Source organism: Hyla sarda, chromosome 9 (genome assembly GCF_029499605.1).
Source record: "Hyla sarda isolate aHylSar1 chromosome 9, aHylSar1.hap1, whole genome shotgun sequence".
NCBI classification, from domain to species: domain Eukaryota; kingdom Metazoa; phylum Chordata; class Amphibia; order Anura; family Hylidae; genus Hyla; species Hyla sarda.
Window position 1 is genome coordinate 168,339,395 of NC_079197.1, and position 27,490 is coordinate 168,366,884.

A 27,490-nucleotide genomic window follows, 5' to 3' on the forward strand; every position below is an offset into this window, starting at 1 on the left:
CAGAGCTGTACTCACTATTCTGCTGGTGAGGTCACTGTGTACATACATTACATTACTTATCCTGTACTGATCCTGAGTTATATCCTGTATTATACTCCAGAGCTGTACTCACTATTCTGCTGGTGTGGTCACTGTGTATATACATTACATTACTTATCCTGTACTGATCCTGAGTTATATCCTGTATTATACTCCAGAGCTGTACTCACTATTCTGCTGGTGAGGTCACTGTGTACATACATTACATTACTTATCCTGTACTGATCCTGAGTTATATCCTGTATTATACTCCAGAGCTGTACTCACTATTCTGCTGGTGAGGTCACTGTGTATATACATTACATTACTTATCCTGTACTGATCCTGAGTTATATCCTGTATTATACTCCAGAGCTATGCTCACTATTCTGCTGGTGGGGTCACTATGTACATTTATCACATAACTTACCTTGCATGTACACAGTGACTCTACAAGCAGAATAGTGAGTACAGCTCTGGGGTATAATACAAGATATAACTCAGGATCAGTACAGGATAAGTAATGTAATGTATGTACACAGTGACTCTACAAGCAGAATAGTGAGTACAGCTCTGGAGTATAATACAGGATATAACTCAGGATCAGTACAGGATAAGTAATGTAATGTATGTACACAGTGACCTCACCAGCAGAATAGTGAGTACAGCTCTGGAGTATAATACATTTTAGATTTAGCGGAACAAAATATGGTTGTAAACAGCCTTTGGGTGGAGGGACTGGTTCTTGCAGCAACACTGCTTATCTGGCATTTTTGGAGGATGTTTTAAGATCTAAAACTTCTTGAGTAATATAAGAAGACTTCCCTATTAGACATGTTTGGTTGTGAAATTGTCCACATGTGCAATTCTATACTACTTACGGAAAATCAGCTATGGGCCCAAAAATGGTCCAAACATGGCAGCTTCTTTAAGAAAAGATATGGTACTGTATGTCACCAGCCATGGCCTGATTTAGGCCCCTTTCACACTATAAAAATACTTCCGTTATGAACGCCCGTTATAAAAAGCCTGGAAATCATCAGTTATACGGCTGGTACAAAATCACTAACAGCCTATAAAAAGGCTATTAGAAAAGGCCCATAGACTATAATGGGATTCTCTAATGGCCGTTAGTGATTTTGTACCGGCCGTATAACTGCCAATTTCCAGGCTTTTCATAACGGAAGTATTTTTATAGTGTGAAAGGAGCCTTATCCATAAGGTTACATGTAAACTCTGCATCATGAACCATGGAAAACAGAAATCCCCATATAAAGGTGCAGGACCTGCAGCTTTACTAAGCAAATGTACCTTCTCCACAAGGATTACATCCTCATATTATAAAATATATCCAGACCTCCATGTCATTGTATAATAAATCTACCAACATTAAATATTTAGCTATGGTGGAGATTATAAACCGCAGAAAATGGAGAGTTCTCACTGTGTGATATTTCCAGTGAACTCTCCAGCAGTGCTAGTCATGACTACAAAAATATAACTACTATAATACTGCTCCTTTGTGCAAGAATATAACTACTATAATACTGCTCCTATATACAAGAATATAACTACTATAATACTGCTCCTATATACAAGAATATAACTACTATAATACTGCTCCTATATACAAGAATATAACTACTATAATACTGCCTCCTATATACAAGAATATAACTACTATAATACTGCTCCTATATACAAGAATATAACTACTATAATACTGCTCCTATATACAAGAATATAACTACTATAATACTGCCTCCTATATACAAGAATATAACTACTATAATACTGCTCCTATATACAAGAATATAACTACTATAATACTGCCTCCTATATACAAGAATATAACTACTATAATACTGCTCCTATATACAAGAATATAACTACTATAATACTGCTCCTATATACAAGAATATAATTACTATAATACTGCTCCTATATACAAGAATATAACTACTATAATACTTCTCCTATATACAAGAATATAACTACTATAATACTGCTCCTATATACAAGAATATAACTACTATAATACTGCTCCTATATATAAGAATATAACTACTATAATACTGCTCCTATATACAAGAATATAACTACAATAATACTGCTCCTATATACAAGAATATAACTACTATAATACTGCCCCTATATACAAGAATATAACTACTATAATACTCCTCCTATATACAAGAATATAACCACTATAATACTGCTCCTATATACAAGAATATAACTACTATAATACTCCTCCTATATACAAGAATATAACCACTATAATACTGCTCCTATATACAAGAATATACCTACTATAATACTGCTCCTTTGTGCAAGAATATAACTACTATAATACTGCTCCTATATACAAGAATATAACTACTATAATACTGCTCCTATGTACAAGAATATAACTACTATAATAATACTGCTCCTATATACAAGAATATAACTACTATAATACTGTCTCCTATATACAAGAATATAACTACTATAATACTGCTCCTATATACAAGAATATAACTACTATAATACTGCTCCTATATACATATAGGAAACTGGTCCGACATCATCTCCATGTGCAGGGAACATTGCGAAAGAAAGCCACGGCAAAACTTAGAGTCCCCATTAAATTTGTCCGGCAAGGACAGGCGGAGGCTAGGAGTGGCCACTCGCTGCGGAAGAGGTGCAGGAGCTGGCGGAGGAGATGATTGCTGCTGAAGTTGTGACTGAAGTTGCTGCACAATGGTGAATACTTCCGACAGCTGGTGGGTTAGATGGGCGATCTGTCGGGATTGCTGGGCGACCACCGTGGTGATATCAGAGATATAAGGCAGAGGGACGTCAGCGGGATCCATGGCCGGATCTACTGTCACGATGCCGGCTGGCAGGAGGTGGATCCTCTGTGCCAGAGAGGGATTGGCGAGGACCGTGCTAGTGGACCGGTTCTAAGACACTACTGGTTTTCACCAGAGCCCGCCGCAAAGCGGGATGGTCTTGCTGCGGCGGTAGTGACCAGGTCGTATCCACTAGCAACGGCTCACCTCTCTGGCTGCTGAAGATAGGCACGGTACAAGGGAGTAGGCAGAAGCAAGGTCGGACGTAGCAGAAGGTCGGGGCAGGCAGCAAGGATCGTAGTCAGGGGCAACGGCAGGAGGTCTGGAACACAGGCTAGGAACACACAAGGAACGCTTTCACTGGCACGATGGCAACAAGATCCGGCAAGGAAGTGCAGGGGAAGTGAGGTGATATAGGGAAGTGCACAGGTGAAGACACTAATTGGAATCACTGCGCCAATCAGCGGCGCAGTGGCCCTTTAAATCGCAAAGACCCGGCGCGCGCGCGCCCTAGGGAGCGGGGCCGCGCGCGCCGGGACAGGACCGAGGGAGAGCGAGTCAGGTACGGGAGCCGGGGTGCGCATCGCGAGCGGGCGCTACCCGCATCGCGAATCGCATCCCGGCTGGAAGCGGAATCGCAGCGCCCCGGGTCAGTGGATCTGACCGGAGCGCTGCAGCGGGGAGAGTGTAGCGAGCGCTCCGGGGAGGAGCGGGGACCCGGAGCGCTCGGCGTAACAGTACCCCCCCCCTTGGGTCTCCCCCTCTTCTTAGAGCCTGAGAACCTGAGGAGCAGACTTTTGTCTAGGATGTTGTCCTCAGGTTCCCAGGATCTCTCTTCAGGACCACAACCTTCCCAGTCCACTAAAAAAAAAGTTTTCCCTCTGACCTTTTTAGAAGCTAAGATTTCTTTGACAGAGAAGATGTCCGAGGAGCCGGAAACAGGAGTGGGAGGAACAGATTTGGGAGAAAAACGGTTGAGGATGAGTGGTTTAAGAAGAGAGACGTGAAAGGCATTAGGGATACGAAGAGAAGGAGGAAGAAGAAGTTTGTAAGAGACAGGATTAATTTGACACAAAATTTTGAAAGGACCAAGATAGCGTGGTCCCAACTTGTAGCTAGGGACACGGAAGCGGACATATTTAGCGGAGAGCCATACCTTGTCTCCAGGGGAAAAAACGGGAGGAGCTCTTCTTTTCTTATCCGCGAACCTCTTCATGCGTGATGAAGCCTGTAAGAGAGAATTTTGGGTCTCTCTCCATATGATGGAAAGGTCACGAGAAATTTCATCCACAGCGGGCAGACCAGAGGGCAAGGGGGTAGGGAGGGGGGGAAGAGGGTGACGGCCGTACACCACGAAAAATGGGGATTTGGAGGAAGATTCAGAGACTCTGAAGTTATACGAGAATTCGGCCCATGGAAGGAGATCTGCCCAGTCATCCTGGCGGGAGGAAACAAAATGTCGCAAATAATCACCCAAGACCTGGTTAATTCTTTCTACTTGTCCATTGGACTGGGGATGATATGCAGAAGAAAAATTTAATTTAATCTTGAGTTGTTTACAGAGAGCCCTCCAGAATTTAGACACGAATTGGACGCTTCTATCCGAGACGATCTGCGTAGGCAACCCGTGAAGACGAAAAATGTGTACAAAAAATTGTTTAGCCAACTGAGGCGCTGAAGGAAGACCAGGAAGAGGGATGAAATGTGCCATTTTGGAGAATCGATCAACGACCACCCAAATAACAGTGTTGCCACGGGAAGGGGGTAAATCAGTAATAAAATCCATACCAATCAGAGACCAAGGCTGTTCGGGGACAGGCAGGGGATGAAGAAAACCAGCGGGCTTCTGGCGAGGAGTCTTATCCCGGGCACAGATAGTGCAGGCTCGCACAAAGTCCACAACATCCGTCTCCAGAGTCGGCCACCAATAGAAGCGGGAGATGAGTTGCACAGATTTCTTGATGCCCACATGACCTGCGAGATGGGAGGAGTGACCCCATTTGAGGATTCCGAGGCGTTGGCGTGGAGAAACAAAGGTCTTTCCTGGAGGAGTTTGCCTGATGGAGGCAGGGGAAGTGGAGATCAGGCAGTCAGGAGGAATGATGTGTTGCGGAGAAAGTTCAACTTCTGAGGCATCCGAGGAACGAGAGAGAGCATCGGCCCTAATGTTCTTATCGGCAGGACGAAAGTGAATCTCAAAATTAAATCGGGCAAAGAACAGAGACCACCGGGCCTGGCGAGGATTCAGCCGTTGGGCAGACTGGAGGTAGGAGAGGTTCTTGTGGTCGGTGTAAATAATAACTGGAAATCTTGATCCCTCCAGCAGATGCCTCCATTCCTCAAGTGCTAATTTAATGGCTAGAAGCTCTCGATCCCCGATGGAGTAGTTCCTCTCCGCCGGAGAGAAGGTCCTAGAAAAAAAACCACAAGTGACAGCATGCCCGGAAGAATTTTTTTGTAGAAGAACAGCTCCAGCTCCCACTGAGGAGGCATCAACCTCCAATAGGAAGGGTTTGGAAGGGTCAGGTCTGGAGAGCACGGGAGCTGAAGAAAAGGCAGACTTGAGTCGTTTAAAGGCGTCTTCCGCTTGAGGAGGCCAAGACTTGGGATCGGCATTTTTTTTGGTTAAAGCCACGATAGGAGCCACAACGGTAGAAAAATGTGGAATAAATTGCCTGTAATAATTGGCGAACCCCAAAAAGCGTTGGATAGCACGGAGTCCGGAGGGGCGTGGCCAATCTAAGGCGGCAGAGAGTTTGTCTGGATCCATTTGTAGTCCCTGGCCAGAGACCAAATATCCTAGAAAAGGAAGAGATTGGCATTCAAACAGACATTTCTCCATTTTGGCATAGAGTTGATTGTCACGAAGTCTCTGAAGAACCATACGGACATGCTGGCGGTGTTCTTCTAGATTGGCGGAAAAAATTAGGATATCGTCCAGATATACAACAACACAGGAGTATAACAGATCACGAAAAATTTCATTAACAAAGTCTTGGAAGACAGCAGGGGCGTTGCACAGGCCAAAGGGCATGACCAGATACTCAAAGTGTCCATCTCTGGTATTAAATGCCGTTTTCCACTCATCCCCCTCTCTGATGCGGATGAGGTTATAGGCGCCTCTTAAGTCCAATTTAGTAAAGATGTGGGCACCTTGGAGGCGATCAAAGAGTTCAGAGATGAGGGGTAGGGGGTAGCGGTTCTTAACCGTGATTTTATTAAGACCGCGGTAGTCAATGCAAGGACGTAGGGAGCCATCTTTTTTGGACACAAAGAAAAATCCGGCTCCGGCAGGAGAGGAGGATTTACGGATAAAGCCCTTTTTTAAATTTTCCTGGACGTATTCAGACATGGCAAGAGTCTCTGGGGCAGAGAGAGGATAAATTCTGCCCCGGGGTGGAGTAGTGCCCGGGAGGAGGTCGATAGGACAATCATAAGGCCTGTGAGGAGGTAGAGTCTCAGCTTGTTTTTTGCAGAAAACATCCGCGAAGTCCATATAGGCCTTAGGGAGACCGGTTACTGGAGGAACCACAGAGTCACGGCAAGGGTTACTGGGAACCGGTTTTAGACAGTCCTTGGAACAAGAGGGCCCCCAACTCTTGATCTCCCCAGTGGACCAATCCAGGGTTGGGGAATGAAGTTGAAGCCAGGGAAGTCCAAGGAGAATTTCCGAGGTGCAATTGGGGAGGACCAAAAGTTCAATCCTCTCATGATGAGATCCGATGCTCATAAGAAGGGGCTCCGTGCGGAAACGTATGGTACAGTCCAATCTTTCATTGTTTACACAATTGATGTAAAGGGGTCTGGCGAGACTGGTCACTGGGATGTTGAACCTGTTGACGAGAGAGGCCAAAATAAAATTTCCTGCAGATCCAGAGTCCAAGAAGGCCACCGTAGAGAAGGAGAAGGCAGAGGCAGACATCCGCACAGGCACAGTAAGACGTGGAGAAGCAGAGTAGACATCAAGGACTGTCTCACCTTTGTGCGGAGTCAGCGTACGTCTTTCCAGGCGGGGAGGACGGATAGGACAATCCCTCAGGAAGTGTTCGGTACTAGCACAGTACAGGCAGAGGTTCTCCATGCGGCGTCGTGTCCTCTCTTGAGGTGTCAGGCGAGACCGGTCGACCTGCATAGCCTCCACGGCGGGAGGCACAGGAACAGATTGCAGGGGACCAGAGGAGAGAGGAGCCGAGGAGAAGAAACGTCTCGTGCGAACAGAGTCCATATCTTGGCGGAGCTCCTGACGCCTTTCGGAAAAACGCATGTCAATGCGAGTGGCTAGGTGAATAAGTTCATGTAGATTAGCAGGGATTTCTCGTGCGGCCAGAACATCTTTAATGTTGCTGGATAGGCCTTTTTTAAAGGTCGCGCAGAGGGCCTCATTATTCCAGGATAATTCTGAAGCAAGAGTACGGAATTGTACGGCATACTCGCCAACGGAAGAATTACCCTGGACCAGGTTCAACAGGGCAGTCTCAGCAGAAGAGGCTCGGGCAGGTTCCTCAAAGACACTTCGGATTTCCGAGAAGAAGGAGTGTACAGAGGCAGTGACGGGGTCATTGCGGTCCCAGAGCGGTGTGGCCCATGACAGGGCTTTTCCAGACAGAAGGCTGACTACGAAAGCCACCTTAGACCTTTCAGTGGGAAACAGGTCCGACATCATCTCCAGATGCAGGGAACATTGGGAAAGAAAGCCACGGCAAAACTTAGAGTCCCCATCAAATTTATCCGGCAAGGATAGGCGTAGACCAGGAGCGGCCACTCGCTGCGGAGGAGGTGCAGGAGCTGGCGGAGGAGATGACTGCTGAAGCTGTGGTAGTAACTGCTGTAGCATAACGGTCAGTTGAGACAGCTGTTGGCCTTGTTGCGCTATCTGTTGTGACTGCTGGGCGACCACCGTGGTAAGGTCAGCGACAACTGGCAGAGGAACTTCAGCGGGATCCATGGCCGGATCTACTGTCACGATGCCGGCTGGCAGGAGGTGGATCCTCTGTGCCAGAGAGGGATGGCGAGGACCGTGCTAGTGGACCGGTTCTAAGACACTACTGGTTTTCACCAGAGCCCGCCGCAAAGCGGGATGGTCTTGCTGCGGCGGTAGTGACCAGGTCGTATCCACTAGCAACGGCTCACCTCTCTGGCTGCTGAAGATAGGCACGGTACAAGGGAGTAGGCAGAAGCAAGGTCGGACGTAGCAGAAGGTCGGGGCAGGCAGCAAGGATCGTAGTCAGGGGCAACGGCAGGAGGTCTGGAACACAGGCTAGGAACACACAAGGAACGCTTTCACTGGCACGATGGCAACAAGATCCGGCAAGGAAGTGCAGGGGAAGTGAGGTGATATAGGGAAGTGCACAGGTGAAGACACTAATTGGAATCACTGCGCCAATCAGCGGCGCAGTGGCCCTTTAAATCGCAAAGACCCGGCGCGCGCGCGCCCTAGGGAGCGGGGCCGCGCGCGCCGGGACAGGACCGAGGGAGAGCGAGTCAGGTACGGGAGCCGGGGTGCGCATCGCGAGCGGGCGCTACCCGCATCGCGAATCGCATCCCGGCTGGAAGCGGAATCGCAGCGCCCCGGGTCAGTGGATCTGACCGGAGCGCTGCAGCGGGGAGAGTGTAGCGAGCGCTCCGGGGAGGAGCGGGGACCCGGAGCGCTCGGCGTAACAACAAGAATATAACTACTATAATACTGCTCCTATATACAAGAATATAACTACTATAATACTGCTCCTATATACAAGAATATAACTACTATAATACTGCTCCTATGTACAAGAATATAACTACTATAATACTGCTCCTATATACAAGAATATAACTACTATAATACTGCTCCTATGTACAAGAATATAACTACTATAATACTGTCTCCTATATACAAGAATATAACTACTATAATACTGTCTCCTATATACAAGAATATAACTACTATAATACTGCTCCTATATACAAGAATATAATTACTATAATACTGCTCCTATATACAAGAATATAACTACTATAATACTTCTCCTATATACAAGAATATAACTACTATAATACTGCTCCTATATACAAGAATATAACTACTATAATACTGCTCCTATATATAAGAATATAACTACTATAATACTGCTCCTATATACAAGAATATAACTACAATAATACTGCTCCTATATACAAGAATATAACTACTATAATACTGCTCCTATATACAAGAATATAACTACTATAATACTGCTCCTATATACAAGACTATAACTACTATAATACTGCTCCTATATACAACAATATAACTACTATAATACTGCTTCTATATACATGAATATAACTACTATAATACTGCTCCTATATACAAGAATATAACTACTATAATACTCCTCCTATATACAAGAATATAACTATTATAATACTGCTCCTATATACAAGAATATAACTACTATAATACTGCCCCCCTATATACAAGAATATAACTACTATAATACTGCTCCTATATACAAGAATATAACTACTATAATACTGCTCCTATATACAAGAATATAACCACTATAATACTACCTCCCATATACAAGAATATAACCACTATAATACTGCTCCCATATACAAGAATATAACTACTATAATACTGCCTCCTATATACAAGAATATAACTACTATAATACTGCTCCTATATACAAGAATATAACTACTATAATACTGCTCCTATATACAAGAATATAATTACTATAATACTGCTCCTATATACAAGAATATAACTACTATAATACTTCTATATACAAGAATATAACTACTATAATACTGCTCCTATATACAAGAATATAATTACTATAATACTGCTCCTATATACATGAATATAACTACTATAATACTGTCTCCTATATACAAGAATATAACTACTATAATACTGCTCCTATATACAGGAATACAACTACTATAATACTGCCTCCTATATACAAGAATATAACTGCTATAATACTGCTCCTATATACAGGAATACAACTACTATAATACTGCCTCCTATATTCAAAAATATAACTACTATAATACTGCTCCTATATACAAGAATATAACTACTATAATACTACTCCTATATACAAGAATATAACTACTATAATACTGCCTCCTGTGTACAAGAATATAACTACTATAATACTGCCTCCTATAAACAAGAATATAACTACTATAATACTGCTCCTATATACAAGAATATAACTACTATAATACTGCTCCTATATACAAGAATATAACTACTATAATACTGCTCCTATATACAAGAATATAACTACTATAATACTGCCCCCTATGTGCAAGAATATATCTACTATAATACTGCCTCCTAGGTACAAGAATATATCTACTATAATACTGCCCCCTATGTGCAAGAATATATCTACTATAATACTGCCTCCTATATACAAGAATATAACTACTATAATACTGCCCCCTATGTGCAAGAATATATCTACTATAATACTGCCTCCTAGGTACAAGAATATAACAGCCATAATATTGCCTCCTATGTACAAGAATATAACTACTATCATACTGCACTGTACATAATGTTATATTAGGGTGTCATGGCCTCGGCTGTCCTGTGACCAGTTTGTGGTGTGGGGTCATTTCTTTGTAAACTGCTGGTTATTTGTGCAGGGATTACCCCATGTTTACTTGCACTTTAGTCTCTGAGGGTGTGATGAGTGATTTCCGTGTACTCAGCTCTCGGTGCAGTGTTGTTCGGTAGTACCCGTGCAGGAGCAGGACGGGTTTCAGCAGCTTTACTCATGGTAACTGTAACTTCATCTTCTGTAAACAATGGGTGAAATGGAGGAGACTGATATCAATGGCCCCTTGTCCTAACACATATATATATATATATATATATATATATATATATATATATATTAAAGGAGTACTCCAGGATCTGAAAACTTATCCCCTATCCTAAGGATAGGGGATAAATGTCAGATCGCGGGGGGGTCAGTCCGCAGAAAGGGGGCGTGCTGACCACCGTATGAAGCAGCGCCAACACTCCCCCTCAATCCAACTCTATTGGAGAGCCGGAGCGCTACATTCGGCAATCTCCAGCTCTGCCACAGTGCTGCATTGAGGGGGTGTGTCGACCTTTGTGCGGACTGCTGCTGCCCCGTACAGGTGATCGTGCCAGGTCGGGTCGGGGGAATGGTCCCAGTGGTCGGACCCCCTGTGATCTGAAACTTATCACCTATCCTTAGGATATAGGATATGTTTTCAGATCCTGGAGTACTGTGGGTCCCTACAACCAGCCGCTGACTGATTTAAAGTGGTACTCCACTAGAAAACATTTTAATTCTTTTTAATCAACTGATGCCAGAAAGTTAAACAGATTTGTAATTTACTTCTATTTTAAAATCTTAATCCTTCCAGTACTTACCAGCTGCTGTATTCTCCATATGAAGTTCTTTTCTTTTTGAATTTCCTTTCTGTTTGACCACAGTGCTCTCTGCTGACACCTCTGTCCATGTCAGGAACTGTCCAGAGCAGGAGCAAATCTCCATAGCAAACCTATCCTGCTCCGGACAGTTCCTGACATGGACAGAGGTGTCAGCAGAGAGCACTGTGGTCAGACAGAAAGGAAATTCAAAAAGAAAAGAGTACCCTTTAAGGGTTTATCTATGATTAGACAAATAGAGCTGATTTTTTAAAACTACAGCACCACCCCTATCCTTAGGCTGTGAATGGTCCATTCAAACTTGGGTCCATTCACTTTAATGGAACTGAGTTGCAATACTAAACACATCCTGAGGACAGGTGTGATGCTGTTTTTGGAAGAAATCAGTTCTGTATATACGATTATAGCTTAGTTCCTCACAGCACCCTAACAACCCTACTTGCCATGACGGACGCTAGGTCCCAGTATAATCTCAGCCAGTGTTTTCCAACCAATGTGCCTTCAGCTGTTGCAAAAACTACAATTCCCAGCATGCCCGGAAAGCCAAAGGGGGATCTAAGCAGTGGTAAGAGTATGCTGAGAGTTGTTGTTTAATTAATCATAACTGAATAAGGTACAATATATGGGACGCATGGGGCACCATATATAAGAGGCATGAGGGACAATATATAAGAGGCATGAGGGACAATATATGGGACGCATGGGGCACCATATATAAGAGGCATGAGGGACAATATATAAGAGGCATGAGGGACAATATATGAGAGACATGAGGGACTATATATGGGAGGCATAAGGGACAATATATGAGAGACATGAGGGGCAATATATGGAAGACATGAGGGACAAGATATGGAGGCATAAGGGACAATATATGAGAGGCATGAGGGACAATATATGGGAGACATGAGGGACAATATATGGGAGACATGAGGGACAATATATGAGAGGCATGAGGGACAATATATGGAAGACAAGAGGGGCAATATATGGAGGCATAAGGGACAATATATGGAAGACAAGAGGGGCAATATATGGAGGCATAAGGGACAATATATGGGAGACATGAGGGACAATATATGGAAGACATGAGGGACAATATATGGAGGCATAAGGGACAATATATGGGAGACATGAGGGACAATATATGGAGGCATAAGGGACAATATATGAAAGGCATGAGGGACAATATATGGAAGACATGAGGGACAATATATGGAGGCATGAGGGAATATATGAAAGACATGAGGGACAATATATGGAAGACATGAGGGACAATATATGAGCGGGATGAGGGACAATATATGGAGGCATAAGGGACAATATATGAGAGGCATGAGGGACAATATATGGAAGACATGAGGACAATATATGGGAGACATGAGGGACAATATATGAGAGACATGAGGGACAGTATATGGAAGACATGAGGGACAGTATATGGGAGACATGAGGGACAATATATGGAGGCATAAGGGACAATATATGAGAGGCATGAGGGACAATATATGGAAGACAAGAGGGGCAATATATGGAGGCATAAGGGACAATATATGGGAGACATGAGGGACAATATATGGAAGACATGAGGGACAATATATGGAGGCATAAGGGACAATATATGGGAGACATGAGGGACAATATATGGAGGCATAAGGGACAATATATGAAAGGCATGAGGGACAATATATGGAAGACATGAGGGACAATATATGGAGGCATGAGGGAATATATGAAAGACATGAGGGACAATATATGGAAGACATGAGGGACAATATATGAGCGGGATGAGGGACAATATATGGAGGCATAAGGGACAATATATGAGAGGCATGAGGGACAATATATGGAAGACATGAGGACAATATATGGGAGACATGAGGGACAATATATGAGAGACATGAGGGACAGTATATGGAAGACATGAGGGACAGTATATGGGAGACATGAGGGACAATATATGGAGGCATAAGGGACAATATATGAGAGGCATGAGGGACAATATATGGAAGACATGAGGGACGATATATGGAAGACATGAGGGACGATATATGGGAGACATGAGGGACAATATATGGGAGGCATGAGGGACGATATATGGGAGACATGAGGGACAATATATGGGAGACATGAGGGAGAATATATGGGAGACATGAGGGACAGTATATGGAAGACATGAGGGACAATATATGGGAGACATGAGGGACAATATATGGGAGGCATGAGGGACAATATATGGAGGCATAAGGGACAATATATGAGAGGCATGAGGGACAATATATGGGAGACATGAGGGACAATATATGAGAGACATGAGGGACAATATATGGGAGGCATGAGGGACAATATATGGGAGGCATGAGGGACAATATATGGAGGCATGAGGGACAATATATGAGAGACATGAGGGACAATATATGGAGGCATAAGGGACAATATATGGGAGACATGAGGGACAATATATGGAGGCATAAGGGACAATATATGGAAGACATGAGGGACAATATATGGAGGCATAAGGGACAATATATGGAAAACATGAGGGACAATACATGGAAGACATGAGGGACAATACATGGAAGACATGAGGGACAATATATGAGAGACATGAGGGACAATATATGGGAGACATGAGGGACAGTATATGAGAGGTATGAGGGACAATATATGGGAGACATAAGAGACAATATATGGGAGGCATGAGGGACAATATATGGAAGACATGAGGGACAATATATGGAGGCATAAGGGACAATATATGGGAGACATGAGGGACAATATATGGGAGACATAAGGGACAATATATGGGAGACATGAGGGATAATATATGGGAGACATGAGGGACAATATATGGAGGCATGAGGGACAATATATGGGAGACATGAGGGAGAATATATGGGAGACATGAGGGACAATATATGGGAGACATAAGGGACAATATATGGGAGACATGAGGGACAATATATGGGAGACATAAGGGACAATATATGGGAGACATGAGGGACAATATATGGGAGACATGAGGGACAATATATGGGAGACATGAGGGACAGTATATATAGGCATGAGGGACAATATATGGAGGCATAAGGGACAATATATGGAAGACATGAGGGACAATATATATAGGCATGAGGGACAATATATGGAGGCATGAGGGACAATATATGGAGGCATAAGGGACAATATATGGAAGACATGAGGGACAATATATATAGGCATGAGGGACAATATATGGAAGACATGAGGGACAATATATATAGGCATGAGGGACAATATATGGAGGCATAAGGGACAATATATGGAAGACATGAGGGACAATATATATAGGCATGAGGGACAATATATGAAAGGCATTGGGCATTAGCTGCCGTCAGAGGCGTACCTAGTGCCCCTTGAGCCCCCTGGCAAGGTTCTGTATCAAGAATGGAAAAGACACACTGAAACCGTAAAACTCTGCAGAACACTTGAAAATTGTAAGTAAAGACCTGATTTACCAAAATAATAATAATAATAATAATAATGATGATGATGATGATGAAAAAGCTCCAAATATGGCAAATAATGTTTTTGGTGTAGAGGGGCCCATTCAACACCGCAGAATTTCCTCCCAGTGATATTCCAGTTGGAGATTCAGTCAGCGCTATGACCCCGTCTCCATCAATGGCTATGCAGTCTGCGCTAAATTCTGCCAAATTAATAAACTTTGTTGAGCCGGGAATCTGGAGTTTCCGTGGCGGAAACCTCATTGAAAACAATGGGAGGCTGCTACACCGGACTTTCCAAGTGGCATGTTGGATCTCAATTCCACTGGGAAATTCCGTGGTATGAATGGGCCCTTAATGTTCCAAAATATTGAAATTGCAATCAATCATCTGATTTGCATAAAAAAAAATATGAAAAAACGGAAAAACATAAATAAGTGTATTAAACCGTTAAAAAAAACAACTTTTTTTTAATGAACATAGCCTTAGAACAGCGTTTCCCAACCAGGGGGGCTCCAGCTGTTGCAAAACTACAACTCCCGGCATGCTGGGAGTTGTAGTTTTGCAAAAGCTGGAGGTCCACAGTTTGGAGACCACTGTTTTAGAAGTTGCAAAGGTGTCTACTTTATAGCTAAAACACCGATTTTTTTTTAGGAAAAGGCAGTGTTTCGTAACCAGTGTGCCTCCAGCTGTTGCAAAACTACAACTCCCAGCATGCCCAGACAGACTTCGGCTGTCTGGGCATCCTGGGAGATGTAGTTTTGCAACAGCTGAAGGCTCCCTGGTTGGGAAACACTGCCTTAGAATCATTTTTACGACAAGACATTGTTTCGTAACCAGTGTGCCTCCAGCTGTTGCAAAACTACAACTCCCAGCATGCCCACACAGACTTCGGCTGTCTGGGCATCCTGGGAGATGTAGTTTTGCAACAGCTGAAGGCTCCCTGGTTGGGAAACACTGCCTTAGAATCATTTTTACGACAAGACATTGTTTCGTAACCAGTGTGCCTCCAGCTGTTGCAAAACTACAACTCCCAGCATGCCCACACAGACTTCGGCTGTCTGGGCATCCTGGGAGATGTAGTTTTGCAACAGCTGAAGGCTCCCTGGTTGGGAAACACTGCCTTAGAATCATTTTTACGACAAGACATTGTTTCGTAACCAGTGTGCCTCCAGCTGTTGCAAAACTACAACTCCCAGCATGCCCAGACAGCCTTCGGCTGTCTGGGCATGCTGGCAGTTGTAGTTTTGCAACAGCTGGAGGCTCCCTGGTTGGGAAACACTGCCTTAGATTAATTTTTACGACAAGACATTGTTTTGTAACCAGTGTGCCTCCAGCTGTTGCAAAACAACAACTCTCAGCATGCCCATACAGGCTTCAGCTGTCCGGGCATGCTGGAAGTTGTAGTTTTGCAACAGCTGGAGGCCCCCTGGTTTGGAACTGCCTTAGAATATAAAGAGGAGGTATTTATCATCAGGGTGATGCCCTTATGCCCCCATTCCAGATGGGATCTGTGCACATTGTTACTCTCTGTATAAAACCTAATCACACACTGCCACCTGGTGGCGCACGGCCGCACTGCAGCACGCAGGTTTTTGGCAGCAGTGCCCCTTTAAGTACCATGCACAGGGCCGGGGAGGGGGGTGGCAGGGAAGAAAGAAGAGGAACAGGAAGAGGAGGGGAGAGCCGGACAGGCTGCAGTGTGGGCAGGTAATGTGCCTTTAAATAAAAGTGGGGGGCAGATGGGGCGAGTGCCGGGGTGCGGGGCAGGAGAGGTGGGGTGCCGGCCCAACTTTATAATTTGCATACGATCGTCCTTTTAATTCCTGCACCAATCAGAGGTCACCCAGCCTTCTTAACCCCTACACTGCCGCAGCTCAGGACATCCCAGGTGCCCGGTGCGATGCTCTGCAGACACAGCTGCTCTCTATACATTGTAGTTGTATTTGGGCAACTTTTGCATGGATTTGGCATATGCCCCTGTGCCCTAGGTCTCTCATTCTTCTTCCAGATTGTGCTAAAGTTGCAACTATAGGACATATGGCAGCCGTGCAGATGTTCCCCAAACCTATGGCTGTCCAGCTGTTGCACAACTACAACTCCCAGCATGCCCTGATTGTCTTTGGTAGTTGTTATACTACAACTCCCAGCATGTCCTGATTGTCTTTGGTAGTTGTTATACTACAACTCCCAGCATGTCCTGATTTGACTTTTTTCTGTTGCACAACTACTACTCCCAGCATGCCCTGATTGCCTCTGGCATTTGCAGATCTACATCTTCCAGCATGTCCTGACAGCTTTTGGCTGTTGCACAACTACAACTCCCAGCATGTCCTACTCCTGATTTGCCTTTTTTTTTGTTGCACAACTACAACTCCCAGCATGCCCTGATTTGCCTTTTTTGTTGCACAACTACAAACTCTCAGCATGCCCTGATTGCCCTTTGGCTGGTGCACAACTACAACTCCCAGCATGCCCTGATTGCCCTTTGGCTGGTGCAATACTACAACTCCCAGCTAATCCTGATTGCCTTTGGCTATTGCAAAACTACAACTCCCAGCATGCCCTGATTGTCTTTGGTAGTTGTTTTACTACAAATCCCAGCATGCCCTGATTGCCCTGTCTTGACAACCTTTTTAGTTTTGCAAAACTGCAGTTTTTGTTGTAGTTTTGCAACAGGTTGGGGATCACTGGTCTAGGGCTATTGCAGTGTTTCCCAACCAGACTGCCTATAGCTGTTGCAAAACTACAACTCCCAGCATGCCCAGACAGCCGAATGCTGTCTGGGCATGCTGGGAGTTGTAGTTTTGCAACAGCTGCAAGCACTCTCGTTGGGAAACACTGGACTATTCAATAGTAAAAAAAGATTTGTATCTTGCGTGTCAACCAGTCAGATCGCTTCTTTCATTTCTGGAAAGGCCTCTGCAAAATGAAAGCAGCGATCTGATTGGTTGCTATGGGAAACTGGTCAACGTTTCCTCTGGACAGGTTTTGATAAATCTCCCCTGAAGTGTCTTAGCGGCCGGTCTCCAATCCCTCATTGAAATAAACGTGTACTAATGGCCGATCTGGGTATCTAGGTGGAAGTCGGGGGTTATGGTTGTCGAGCTTTGGATGATTGCTTAGAGCCTGTGTGTGGTGGCCATTCTGTCCCTTTGTTTTTAAAAGGGTACTCCAACATTTAAAGGGTTACTCCGCTCCCCAGCATCCCGAACATTGAGTTCCGAACGCTGTGTGCAGGCTTCTGGCTTCACGCCCGCCCCCTCAATGAAAGTCTATGGGAAGGGGGGGGGGGGGGGCGCAACGGCCGTCACGCCCCCTCCCATAATCTTGCATTGAGGGGGCGGGACATGACATCACATGACGGGGTGTGATGTCACGAGGGGGCGGGCGTGAACACGGAAGCCCGCACACAGCGTTCGGAACTCAATGTTCCGGAGCCGCTGGGGAGCGGAGTAACCCTTTAACAACATATTCCATATCCACAGGATAGGGGATAAGTGTCTGATCATGGCAGGTGTCCAATCTCCAGCGTTCCCTTAGAGCAGTGTTTCCCAACCAGGGTGCCTCCAGCTGTTGCAAAACTACAACTCCCAGCATGGCCGTTTTGGGCTCTTTACATAATGCCCATAAAGGTTAATGGGGTACTCGGGGGAAATAAAACTTATCCCCTACCCACAAGATATTGGATAAGATACTGATTGCGGAGGGTCCGGCCACTTTGGGCCCCCTCGTGATCTCCTTTACAGCTGCCAGCTACTCACCTGCTTCCATCCTCCCCTCAACTGCTGGCCCCCTGTGGATAGGGGATACGTTTTATTTTCCCGGAGTACCCCTTTAATCGGAGATCGATATATGGCATAGCACTGAGAACTACCCTATTTCCAGAGCTTAGGAGTTACAGTTGTTTTTCACTGTCGAACACTAATTTAGATTCACCTGAAACTCTTTACTTAAGGCTGACCATACCCTTTAGATGACAGCTGCAAAAATGATTCCTTATACCAGTGTGCCTCCAGCTGTTGCAAAACTACAATTCCCAGCATGCCCGGACAGCCTTCGGCTGTCCGGTCATGCTGGGAGTTGTAGTTTTGCAACAGCTGGAGGCACACTGCTTGGAAAAGACTGCTTTATGCACTCAGCCAATGGTGCGTGTGTTCTGAATGGGTAGAAGGAGGGTAAGCTGCTGCCAGACAGCTCTGGCTTCAGGTTATCTCCACTGAAAACAAAAGGATTGGTCATGTTGAAGTCCAACTGTCTACTCTTTTCTGTCTCATCATGGGAAAGTTGGTACCCCCCCCCCCCTCCCATACAGATAAGATGGCCAATCCATCCTGCCTTTTTTTCTTCCTATTTCCTTCCCAGCTTTTTTGTTTTATATTTAAAGTGTACCTGTCATAGTGCAAAAAAAAAAAAGAAAAAAGTGATATGTTACTCAGGACCCAATCCTGATCATGTGCATATAATTTTTATGTGTCTCGGACCTATATATCCAGAGATATAAGCATTTATCTGCTGGTGAGTTACTTTTTCATTGTGCAGGCTGGAGGGGGCGTGTCAGTCTGTCTCCCTCACAGGAGCAAGCCTGGGCAGTCAGCCAATCAGTACTCTCTACTCTGTAACCCTTTCCTCTCTGGTTTTATGCTGTGTCATGTTACACAGAGGAAGATACTTGGAGCTTGCCTGCAGTAATCAGAAGACATTATGGTGAATTCATAACAGGTTAAAATGTATAAATATAAGAATAGATCTTTATAATATTAGTGCAAGGATTTTTTAGATAAAAGTACATCATTTTTATGAATACATGTTCTATCTGTTTTATCTTCTCCTAGTAAAGCTGGATGCTAATCAGCATAGCTGTCACTATGTGTGTCATTCATCTTTCACAGACTCCTGAATGTCTGATCAACATCTTTGTCATTCAGGAGTCCGAGAAAGCTTTGACAATTTCAGCATGCTGGGAGTTGTAGTTTAGTAACAACTGAAGCTGCAATGTTTGTAAATAACTGTGTTAGAGCAGTGTTGCCTCCAGCTGTTTCATAAACTACAGCTCCAAGCATGTCCACACATCCTTTATCTGTAGTTTTGCATACACAATAGAAATCTCCTATACTGGATACTGGTATGCTTTACTGCCGGTATCCAGTATGCTGTAAAATCTAGACTAGTCTGTCTGGCTAAAAGACAGGCGACCCCCTAGTGGTGGCTATTTTGAGCTTGAATTTCAGGTGAAAATGTAAAACATTTTTAACTGGTGTATATTGTGAAATGTCATATTCTAATGAGTCCTGCAATATATGAAAAGTTTTTAACAATGACAGTGCCTCTTTAATGATTTAATTAACATGATACTTAAAGGTCTATTCACCACCATTGTTTATCTCTGCAGGGAAACCTGAATGCTGATATGTCTGACCCTGAGGAAGGACATTAGAACACATCAGAGAAGAAGAGCAGAGAAGATCTGCATTCTACATGTGACATGCTGATTTATAAACTTCTCATATTTTGAGATTAAATTGCCTGCAAAAAAAAAAGCGACCAACTAAACTAAGACTGAAAATATTGACTTAAACAGAAGAACACCATCCCCAGATCCAAACCTTGTCTATCCACTGGTCTTATCAAAGATGACGTCCGCCTACGATGTCCTTCGCTTCCAGCTCCCCGGCCATGAAGCAGCCACCCTGCAGAGCATGAACCAGCTGAGGACAGAGGAACGCTTCTGCGATGTAACTGTTCTCGCTGATGGACTGAAGTTCAGAGGACACCGCGTGGTGCTCGCCGCCTGCTCCCCTTTCCTTAGAGACCAGTTCCTTCTAAACCCTGGTTCCGAACTCCAAGTTTCCCTAATGCACGGACCAAGGGTGGTCTCGGACCTTCTACTGTCTTGTTACACTGGACTCCTGGAATTCTCAGTCAGGGATATTGTCAACTACCTAACAGCGGCCAGCTATTTGCAGATGGAGCACATTGTTGAAAAGTGCCGCCAAGCACTGACTCAGTTTATTGATCCACAGATAGGCCTGAGGGACCCAAAAAATATGCCATCTCGTGGGGCCACCTCAACAACCACCACAAGTACAATGCACCCAATTCGACCAGCTGAGAACTCCAAGCCTGTGAAAGCGGACGAGAGCGAAGAGGAGATGTTGATGATGGCAGAAGAGGAAGAAGACGAGGAGGAGGAGGAAGAGGAATCACCTACTGATATTTGTATTGTGAAAGTGGAAGCCGGTATGGGTGATGCCATCGGGGGAAAGGATGGCCGATCTTGGAGGAAGGGAAGAGAGGAGCATAATTCAGTGGCACAGCCAGAAGAGGCATTGGTCAATTCTACAGTGGAGGGAGAGACGGTGGATGGGGCTGTCCAACAAGGAGTCATGAAGGCTATATACAGTGATGAGGTGGAGGGTGGGGAAGGGGTGCTGATTATACCCAGCAGCTATCATGAAGAGGAGGAAGAGGTGCTGGATAGCGGGATTGGTGGGTGCCAAAGTAGTGTTGTGATTGATGGAGGTTCTAGAAGTTCTCTTGGTGGGCCTGGAGGCTCTATGTCCCTTGGCTCTATGATCATGGGTGACGCCAGGTTTGGCAACAGACGATCATTAAGGTGCCCTAAATGTGAAGAAACTTTCCAAGGGGTGGAGAAACTTGTCTTTCACATGCGAGCACAACACTTCGTCTTCATGTGCCCACGGTGCGGGAAGCAGTTCAACCATAGCAGTAACCTCAATCGACACATGAACGTACACAGGGGCGTGAAATCCCACTCCTGCAATATATGCGGCAAATGCTTCACTCAGAAGTCCACCCTTCACGACCACCTAAACCTGCACAGCGGCGAGAGGCCGTACCGCTGTTCTTACTGTGATGTGCGGTTTGCCCACAAGCCCGCCATAAGACGTCACCTCAAAGAGCAGCACGGGAAGACCACTGCACAGAACGTGTTGGAGGCTGGCGTGGTAGAGATGAATATGTCTGCACACAACGCCCTGGAATCTGGGGCACCTGACCTGAATATAATGATGGGCTAGACTGGAGGGCCCGCATCGGATTGGAGATTATAAGCTTTACATTCATTTTTGGCTAATTTGCACTAATACACACCCGGTTGTACTTCCTTTTTATAGACGTGACTTGTTTTTTGTTATTTTTTTAGATTTGTTGACTACTGTAGTTTAGAGGCTTTACTTTAGAAAGTAATGTGCCCTTTAGACCTTAGGATTTCGAGGTTGAAGATTCGGACTTAAGCTCTTTTTATAATCGTGAACATTTGCTCGTCCGCGTCTTCTCCCTGGTTTCTGCTGTAGCAATACTGAATTTTTAAAATATCTTGCAATGTTTTATTAAGAGTTTGTCCTCGTCTTTCAGGTTCACTCTTTATTGTTGTACTAAGAAATTAAGTGTGTTTTTATATGAAACTAAGTGAAACTTGGCATTGTGGACTTTACTGGGTTAGATTAAATACTCTGTGCTGCTGTTCATTAATGTAATGTGCTGATTAATTAGACAGTGGTTTAGCCAGGGCCAGCTGCAAGTGTAGGCAACAAAGTCACAGTGGGCCCCGGTCTGACAAGTTTAGAAGTAGTAGTTTGAGAACAGGGTTACCATCCTGATCTGTACATGATCTGCCATGCATTGGCATAACAAAGGGGCTGCAGTGCCCTTACAAGCACCATGCCCTATTGTCACCTAGTTTATATATATTTATATGTCTCCGATCCATGCTGTTGGACACGCATTTTCGATTTTTATTTGAGTCTGTCAAGAACATAGCTGGAAGATGATCAAGTACCCAAGATAAGAGCCAAAGGGGCTCAGTGCTTAACCCCCATGAGCACCTGGTGACCACTTGACCCCCATGAGCACCACTTGACCCCCCATGAGCACCTGGTGACTACTTGAACCTTATGAGCTCCTGGTGAACACTTGACCTCTATGAGCTCCTAGTGACCACTTGAACCCCATGAGCTCCTGGTGACCACTTGACCCCCAATGAGCTCCTGGTGACCACTTGACCCTCATGACCACTTGACCCCCATGAGCTCCTGATGACCACTTGACCCCAATGGGCTCCTGGTGACCACTTGACCCCAATGGGCTCCTGGTGACCATTTGACCCCCATGAGCTCATGGTGACCACTTGACCCCCAATGAGCTCCTGTTGACCACTTGACCCCCATGAGCTCCTGGTGACCATTTGACCCCCATGAGCTCCTGGTGACCATTTGACCCCCAATGGGCTCCTGGTGACCACTTGACCCCCAATGGGCTCCTGGTGACCACTTGACCCCCATGACCACTGGACCATCATGAGCTCCTGGTGGCCACTTTACCCAAGTTTCTGGTGACCACTGGACCACCATGACCATCTGGTGACCACTTGACCCACTTTACCTCTGGACAACCATGAGCTCCTGGTGACCAAACTTGAGCCTCATGAGCTCCTGGTGGCCACCTGACCCCTATGAGCTACTGATGATTAGTGATGTGTATATATATGACACATTGCAAAACAGGAAAAAGGGCACAAAGCTTTGTATACCATTAATTTGGTGCTGGTCTGCAAGGTGGGCAGTAAGGACAGATTGCTTACAACGTCCAGAAAGATAAAGGAGGAGATTTATTACACCTTGTGCAAATTACACTGAAGCAGTTGTATATAGCAACCAATCAGATTCTAGCTTTCATTTTTAAAGAGGCCTTTGAACAATAAAAGCTGGAAACTGTCACGCCCCCTCTCATAGGTTTGCATTGAGGGGGTGGGGTGTGACATCACAATACTCCGTCCCCGTGATCGCCAGTCATCAGACCCGGAGCATGCTCCGGGGTCTGATGGTAACAGGATGCCGCGTGAAAGATCACGGGGGTCCCGCCGCTGTAAAAAAAAAAAATTGGAATTTTACTACTACACTCTGAAATAGTGATAAAAATATTACGTAATTTTTACCACGATTTCGGAAAATATTGGTGAAATTTTGGCGGTAATTTCCACCGGTACCACTAACCCCTTAAGGACCAAGGACAAACCGGTACGTCCTGAGTCCTTTCCCTTTCTATAATGCGGGGCCACGACGCCTCTAACAACGGCTGGGACCCGTGGCTAATAGCGCACGGCACTGATCGCGGTGTCGCGCGCTATTAACCCTTTAGACGCGACGTTCAAAGTTGAACGTCACGTCTAAAATGAAAGTAAATCACTGCCGGCTAGCTCAGGTGGCTGTTCAGGATGTCCACGGCAAAATCGCGGCATCCCGAACAGCTGTAGGACACAAGAAGGGTCTCCTACCTTGCGTCATGGTGTCCGATCGCCAAATGACTGCTCAGTGCCTGAGATCCAGCCATGAGCAATCAAGCGGCAGAATCATTGATCAATGGTTTCCTGTGAGAAACCAGTGATCAATGTAAAAGATCAGTGTGTGCAGTGTTATAGTCCACTATGGGAGCTATAACATGTGGAAAAAAAAAGTTAATAAAGATCATTTAACCCCTTCCCTAATAAAAGTTTGAATCACCCCCCTTTTCCCATAAAAAAAAAAAACTGTGTAAATAAAAATAAACATATATGGTATAGCCGCGTGCGAAAATGTCCGAATTATAAAAATATATCATTAATTAAACCGCATAGTCAATGGCGTGTGGGCGAAAAAATTCTAAAATAGAGCATTTTTGGTCACTTTTTATATCATGAAAAAATGAATAAAAAGCGATCAACAAGTCCGGTCAATACAAAAATGGTACCGCTAAAATCTTCAGATTACGGCGCAAAAAATTAGCCCTCATACCGCCCCATACGTGGAAAAATAAAAATGTTATAGGGGTCAGAAGATGAGAATTTTAGTTATGATTTTTTTCAGAAGTACGACAAAATCAAACCGATATAAGTAGGGGATCATTTTAACCGTATGGACCTACAGAATAAAGATAAGGTGTCATTTTTACCGAAAAATGTACTGCGTAGAAACAAGCCTCCAAATGGTTATGATTTTTTTAAGGTAAGGAGGAAAAAAACAAAGTGCAAAAACGGAAAAACCCCTGGTCCTTAAGGGGTTAAACACCCTGTGTGAACAGTTGCTTTCTGCATCTCCTAATTATGTGATTTGTATTGAGCCTCAGTAAGTGGCGTTGCCCTTTTAAGAAAAAACGACCCGCACTTGACATCGAGGCTTGGATACGTTCTAACCAATCAGCTTGAGATCACGTGATCAGTGACACGCAAAATGTTTACAAAGAGGCTATCAGGGACGCGGAGTCCAATCAGACGGAAGACGGGAAAAAAACGGAATTTCTCCATGACAACGCACCAGCCAATCAGAGAGACTATAGCTTTGTAGTACTTGGAGCCGCCCCCTGGTTTGGAAGCCGTCCAATCGGATGAGAGAAGCGCCGGACGTGAGGTCAGTGGCCAGACAGGAAGTGGTGTGTGCACTGAGAAGCGATGGAGGCGGCGGGAGAAAGAGTGAGAAAAATGGGGGGAACTGTTAGAGAGCCGGGCGGGGTGCATGTGAGGGGAGCGGGCGCTGCACCGGGGGGATGAAGTGGGGGAGACTGGGGGGAGGAATGGACATGTGCGAGGGGGGAGGCTGAGACATAGAGGTGAGAAGCATGGAGCAACAGGTGGAGAATGGGGGAACTACAAGTCACAGCATGCCCTACCAAGGCTTATTGGGGTGACTGTGGGAGAACTACAACTCACAGCATGCCCTGCCAGAGCTTATAGGGGGAGATTGTGATGGAACTACATGTCACAGCATGCCCTGCCAGAGCTTATAGGGGGAGATTGTGATGGAACTACATGTCACAGCATGCCCTGCCAGAGCTTATAGGGGAGATTGTGATGGAACTACAAGTCACAGCATGCCCTGCCAGGGCTTATAGGGGGAGATTGTGATGGCACTACAAGTCACAGCATGCCCTGCCAGAGCTTATAGGGGGAGATTGTGATGGAACTACAAGTCACAGCATGCCCTGCCAGAGCTTATAGGGGGAGATTGTGATGGAACTACAAGTCACAGCATGCCCTGCCAGAGCTTATAGGGGGAGATTGTGATGGCACTACAAGTCACAGCATGCCCTGCCAGAGCTTATAGGGGGAGATTGTGATGGCACTACAAGTCACAGCATGCCCTGCCAGAGCTTATAGGGGGAGATTGTGATGGAACTACAAGTCACAGCATGCCCTGCCAGAGCTTATAGGGGGAGATTGTGATGGAACTACAAGTCACAGCATGCCCTGCCAGAGCTTATAGGGGGAGATTGTGATGGCACTACAAGTCACAGCATGCTCTGCCAGAGCTTATAGGGGGAGATTGTGATGGAACTACAAGTCACAGCATGCCCTGCCAGAGCTTATAGGGGGAGATTGTGATGGAAATACAAGTCACAGCATGCCCTGCCAGAGCTTATAGGGGGAGATTGTGATGGAACTACAAGTCACAGCATGCCCTGCCAGAGCTTATAGGGGGAGATTGTGATGGCACTACAAGTCACAGCATGCCCTGCCAGAGCTTATAGGGGGAGATTGTGATGGCACTACAAGTCACAGCATGCCCTGCCAGAGCTTATAGGGGGAGATTGTGATGGCACTACAAGTCACAGCATGCCCTGCCAGAGCTTATAGGGGGAGATTGTGATGGAACTACAAGTCACAGCATGCCCTGCCAGAGCTTATAGGGGGAGATTGTGATGGAACTACAAGTCACAGCATGCCCTGCCAGAGCTTATAGGGGGAGATTGTGATGGAACTACAAGTCACAGCATGCCCTGCCAGAGCTTATAGGGGGGGATTGTGATGGAACTACAAGTCACAGCATGCCCTGCCAGAGCTTATAGGGGGAGATTGTGGAACTATAACTTTTAGCATGCCCTGTCAGAGCTAATAGAGGTAACTGTGGGGGGGACTACAACTCACAGCATGTCCTGCCAGGGCTTACAGGGGTGACTTTTGTGGAACTACAGCTTAAGAGATATATCATGCAGATAAACTGATCCCCTATTCAAGGGATAACTTTTAGATAGTGGGAGGGGGGTCTGACTGCTGGAACCCCAATAATCTCCTGCATGGGACCCCGGCTATCCTCTCTTGCTTTGTGTGGGGGTCAGCACTCTGTTCCCTGCGAGAGCCGGGGTCTGTGTGGGGGGATAGGGGGGGGGGGGGGTCAATGGTCAGACCCCCCTGTGTTGTTTATGTGATGGGACTACAACTCACAGCATGTCCTGTCAGAGTTTATAGGGGTGACACTGGTAAAACCTCAACTCGCATCATGCCCTGTCAGGGCTTGCTGAGAGTTGTAGTACGACAAAACAGCTGTAGTGGCAGATAGAAGACCCCTCTTGTAGACCCCCCCCCCCCCCCCCATATTGCCATCTGTGGGAACCTGCAATGTCCGTGCAGTTCTAGCTAACAGCTGTCCGGGCATGCTGGGGGTTGTAGTTTTGCAACAGCTGGAAGCACCCTGTTGGGAAAACACTGGCAGAGACCCTTAAAGGGAACCTATTGGCACATTTTAGCATATATGACGCTTGGCAATGTGTTCTATATGCTAAAATCATTACCCTCCCCATCCCCGGGTCACCGATCTCCTCCGTCTGCTTAGGGAGCAGAGCGGTGATGCGAGACGTCATTCTACCCGTCGGGGCTACGGCCGAAGCCAACGGAGCTGGTGACTTCATAACTTAATATCTTCACCATCCCTGGGGTCACAAACGTCCCCCGGAAATGGTGAGGATAATGATTTTAACAT

General features: G+C 45.4%; 2 protein-coding genes across 5 annotated transcripts in view; both read left to right on the plus strand.

The window, feature by feature from the left end:
• The first annotated feature begins 14,473 nt into the window (after positions 1–14,473).
• On the plus strand, positions 14,474–22,231 carry ZBTB12 (zinc finger and BTB domain containing 12). 3 transcript variants are annotated; one of them, XM_056538369.1, is made up of 2 exons: positions 14,474–14,732; positions 20,134–22,231. In XM_056538369.1, the coding sequence occupies exon 2, from the start codon at positions 20,375–20,377 to the stop codon at positions 21,779–21,781; it is 1,407 nt and encodes a 468-aa protein (XP_056394344.1). In that variant the 5' UTR covers positions 14,474–14,732; positions 20,134–20,374; the 3' UTR covers positions 21,782–22,231. The 3 variants fall into 3 exon arrangements, with proteins under 3 accessions (XP_056394344.1, XP_056394343.1, XP_056394345.1); XM_056538368.1 differs by lacking the exon at positions 14,474–14,732 and adding an exon at positions 16,345–16,451; XM_056538370.1 differs by lacking the exon at positions 14,474–14,732 and adding an exon at positions 19,135–19,448.
• A 2,903-nt stretch (positions 22,232–25,134) lies between these two features.
• Positions 25,135–27,490, plus strand: part of EHMT2 (euchromatic histone lysine methyltransferase 2) — a 37,364-nt gene continuing 35,008 nt past the window's right edge. For both annotated transcript variants that reach the window (XM_056539167.1, XM_056539168.1), the window contains exon 1: positions 25,135–25,206. In XM_056539167.1, coding sequence (XP_056395142.1) covers positions 25,186–25,206 — 21 coding nt within the window. In that variant the 5' untranslated portion in view covers positions 25,135–25,185. The remainder of the gene's footprint in view (positions 25,207–27,490) is intronic.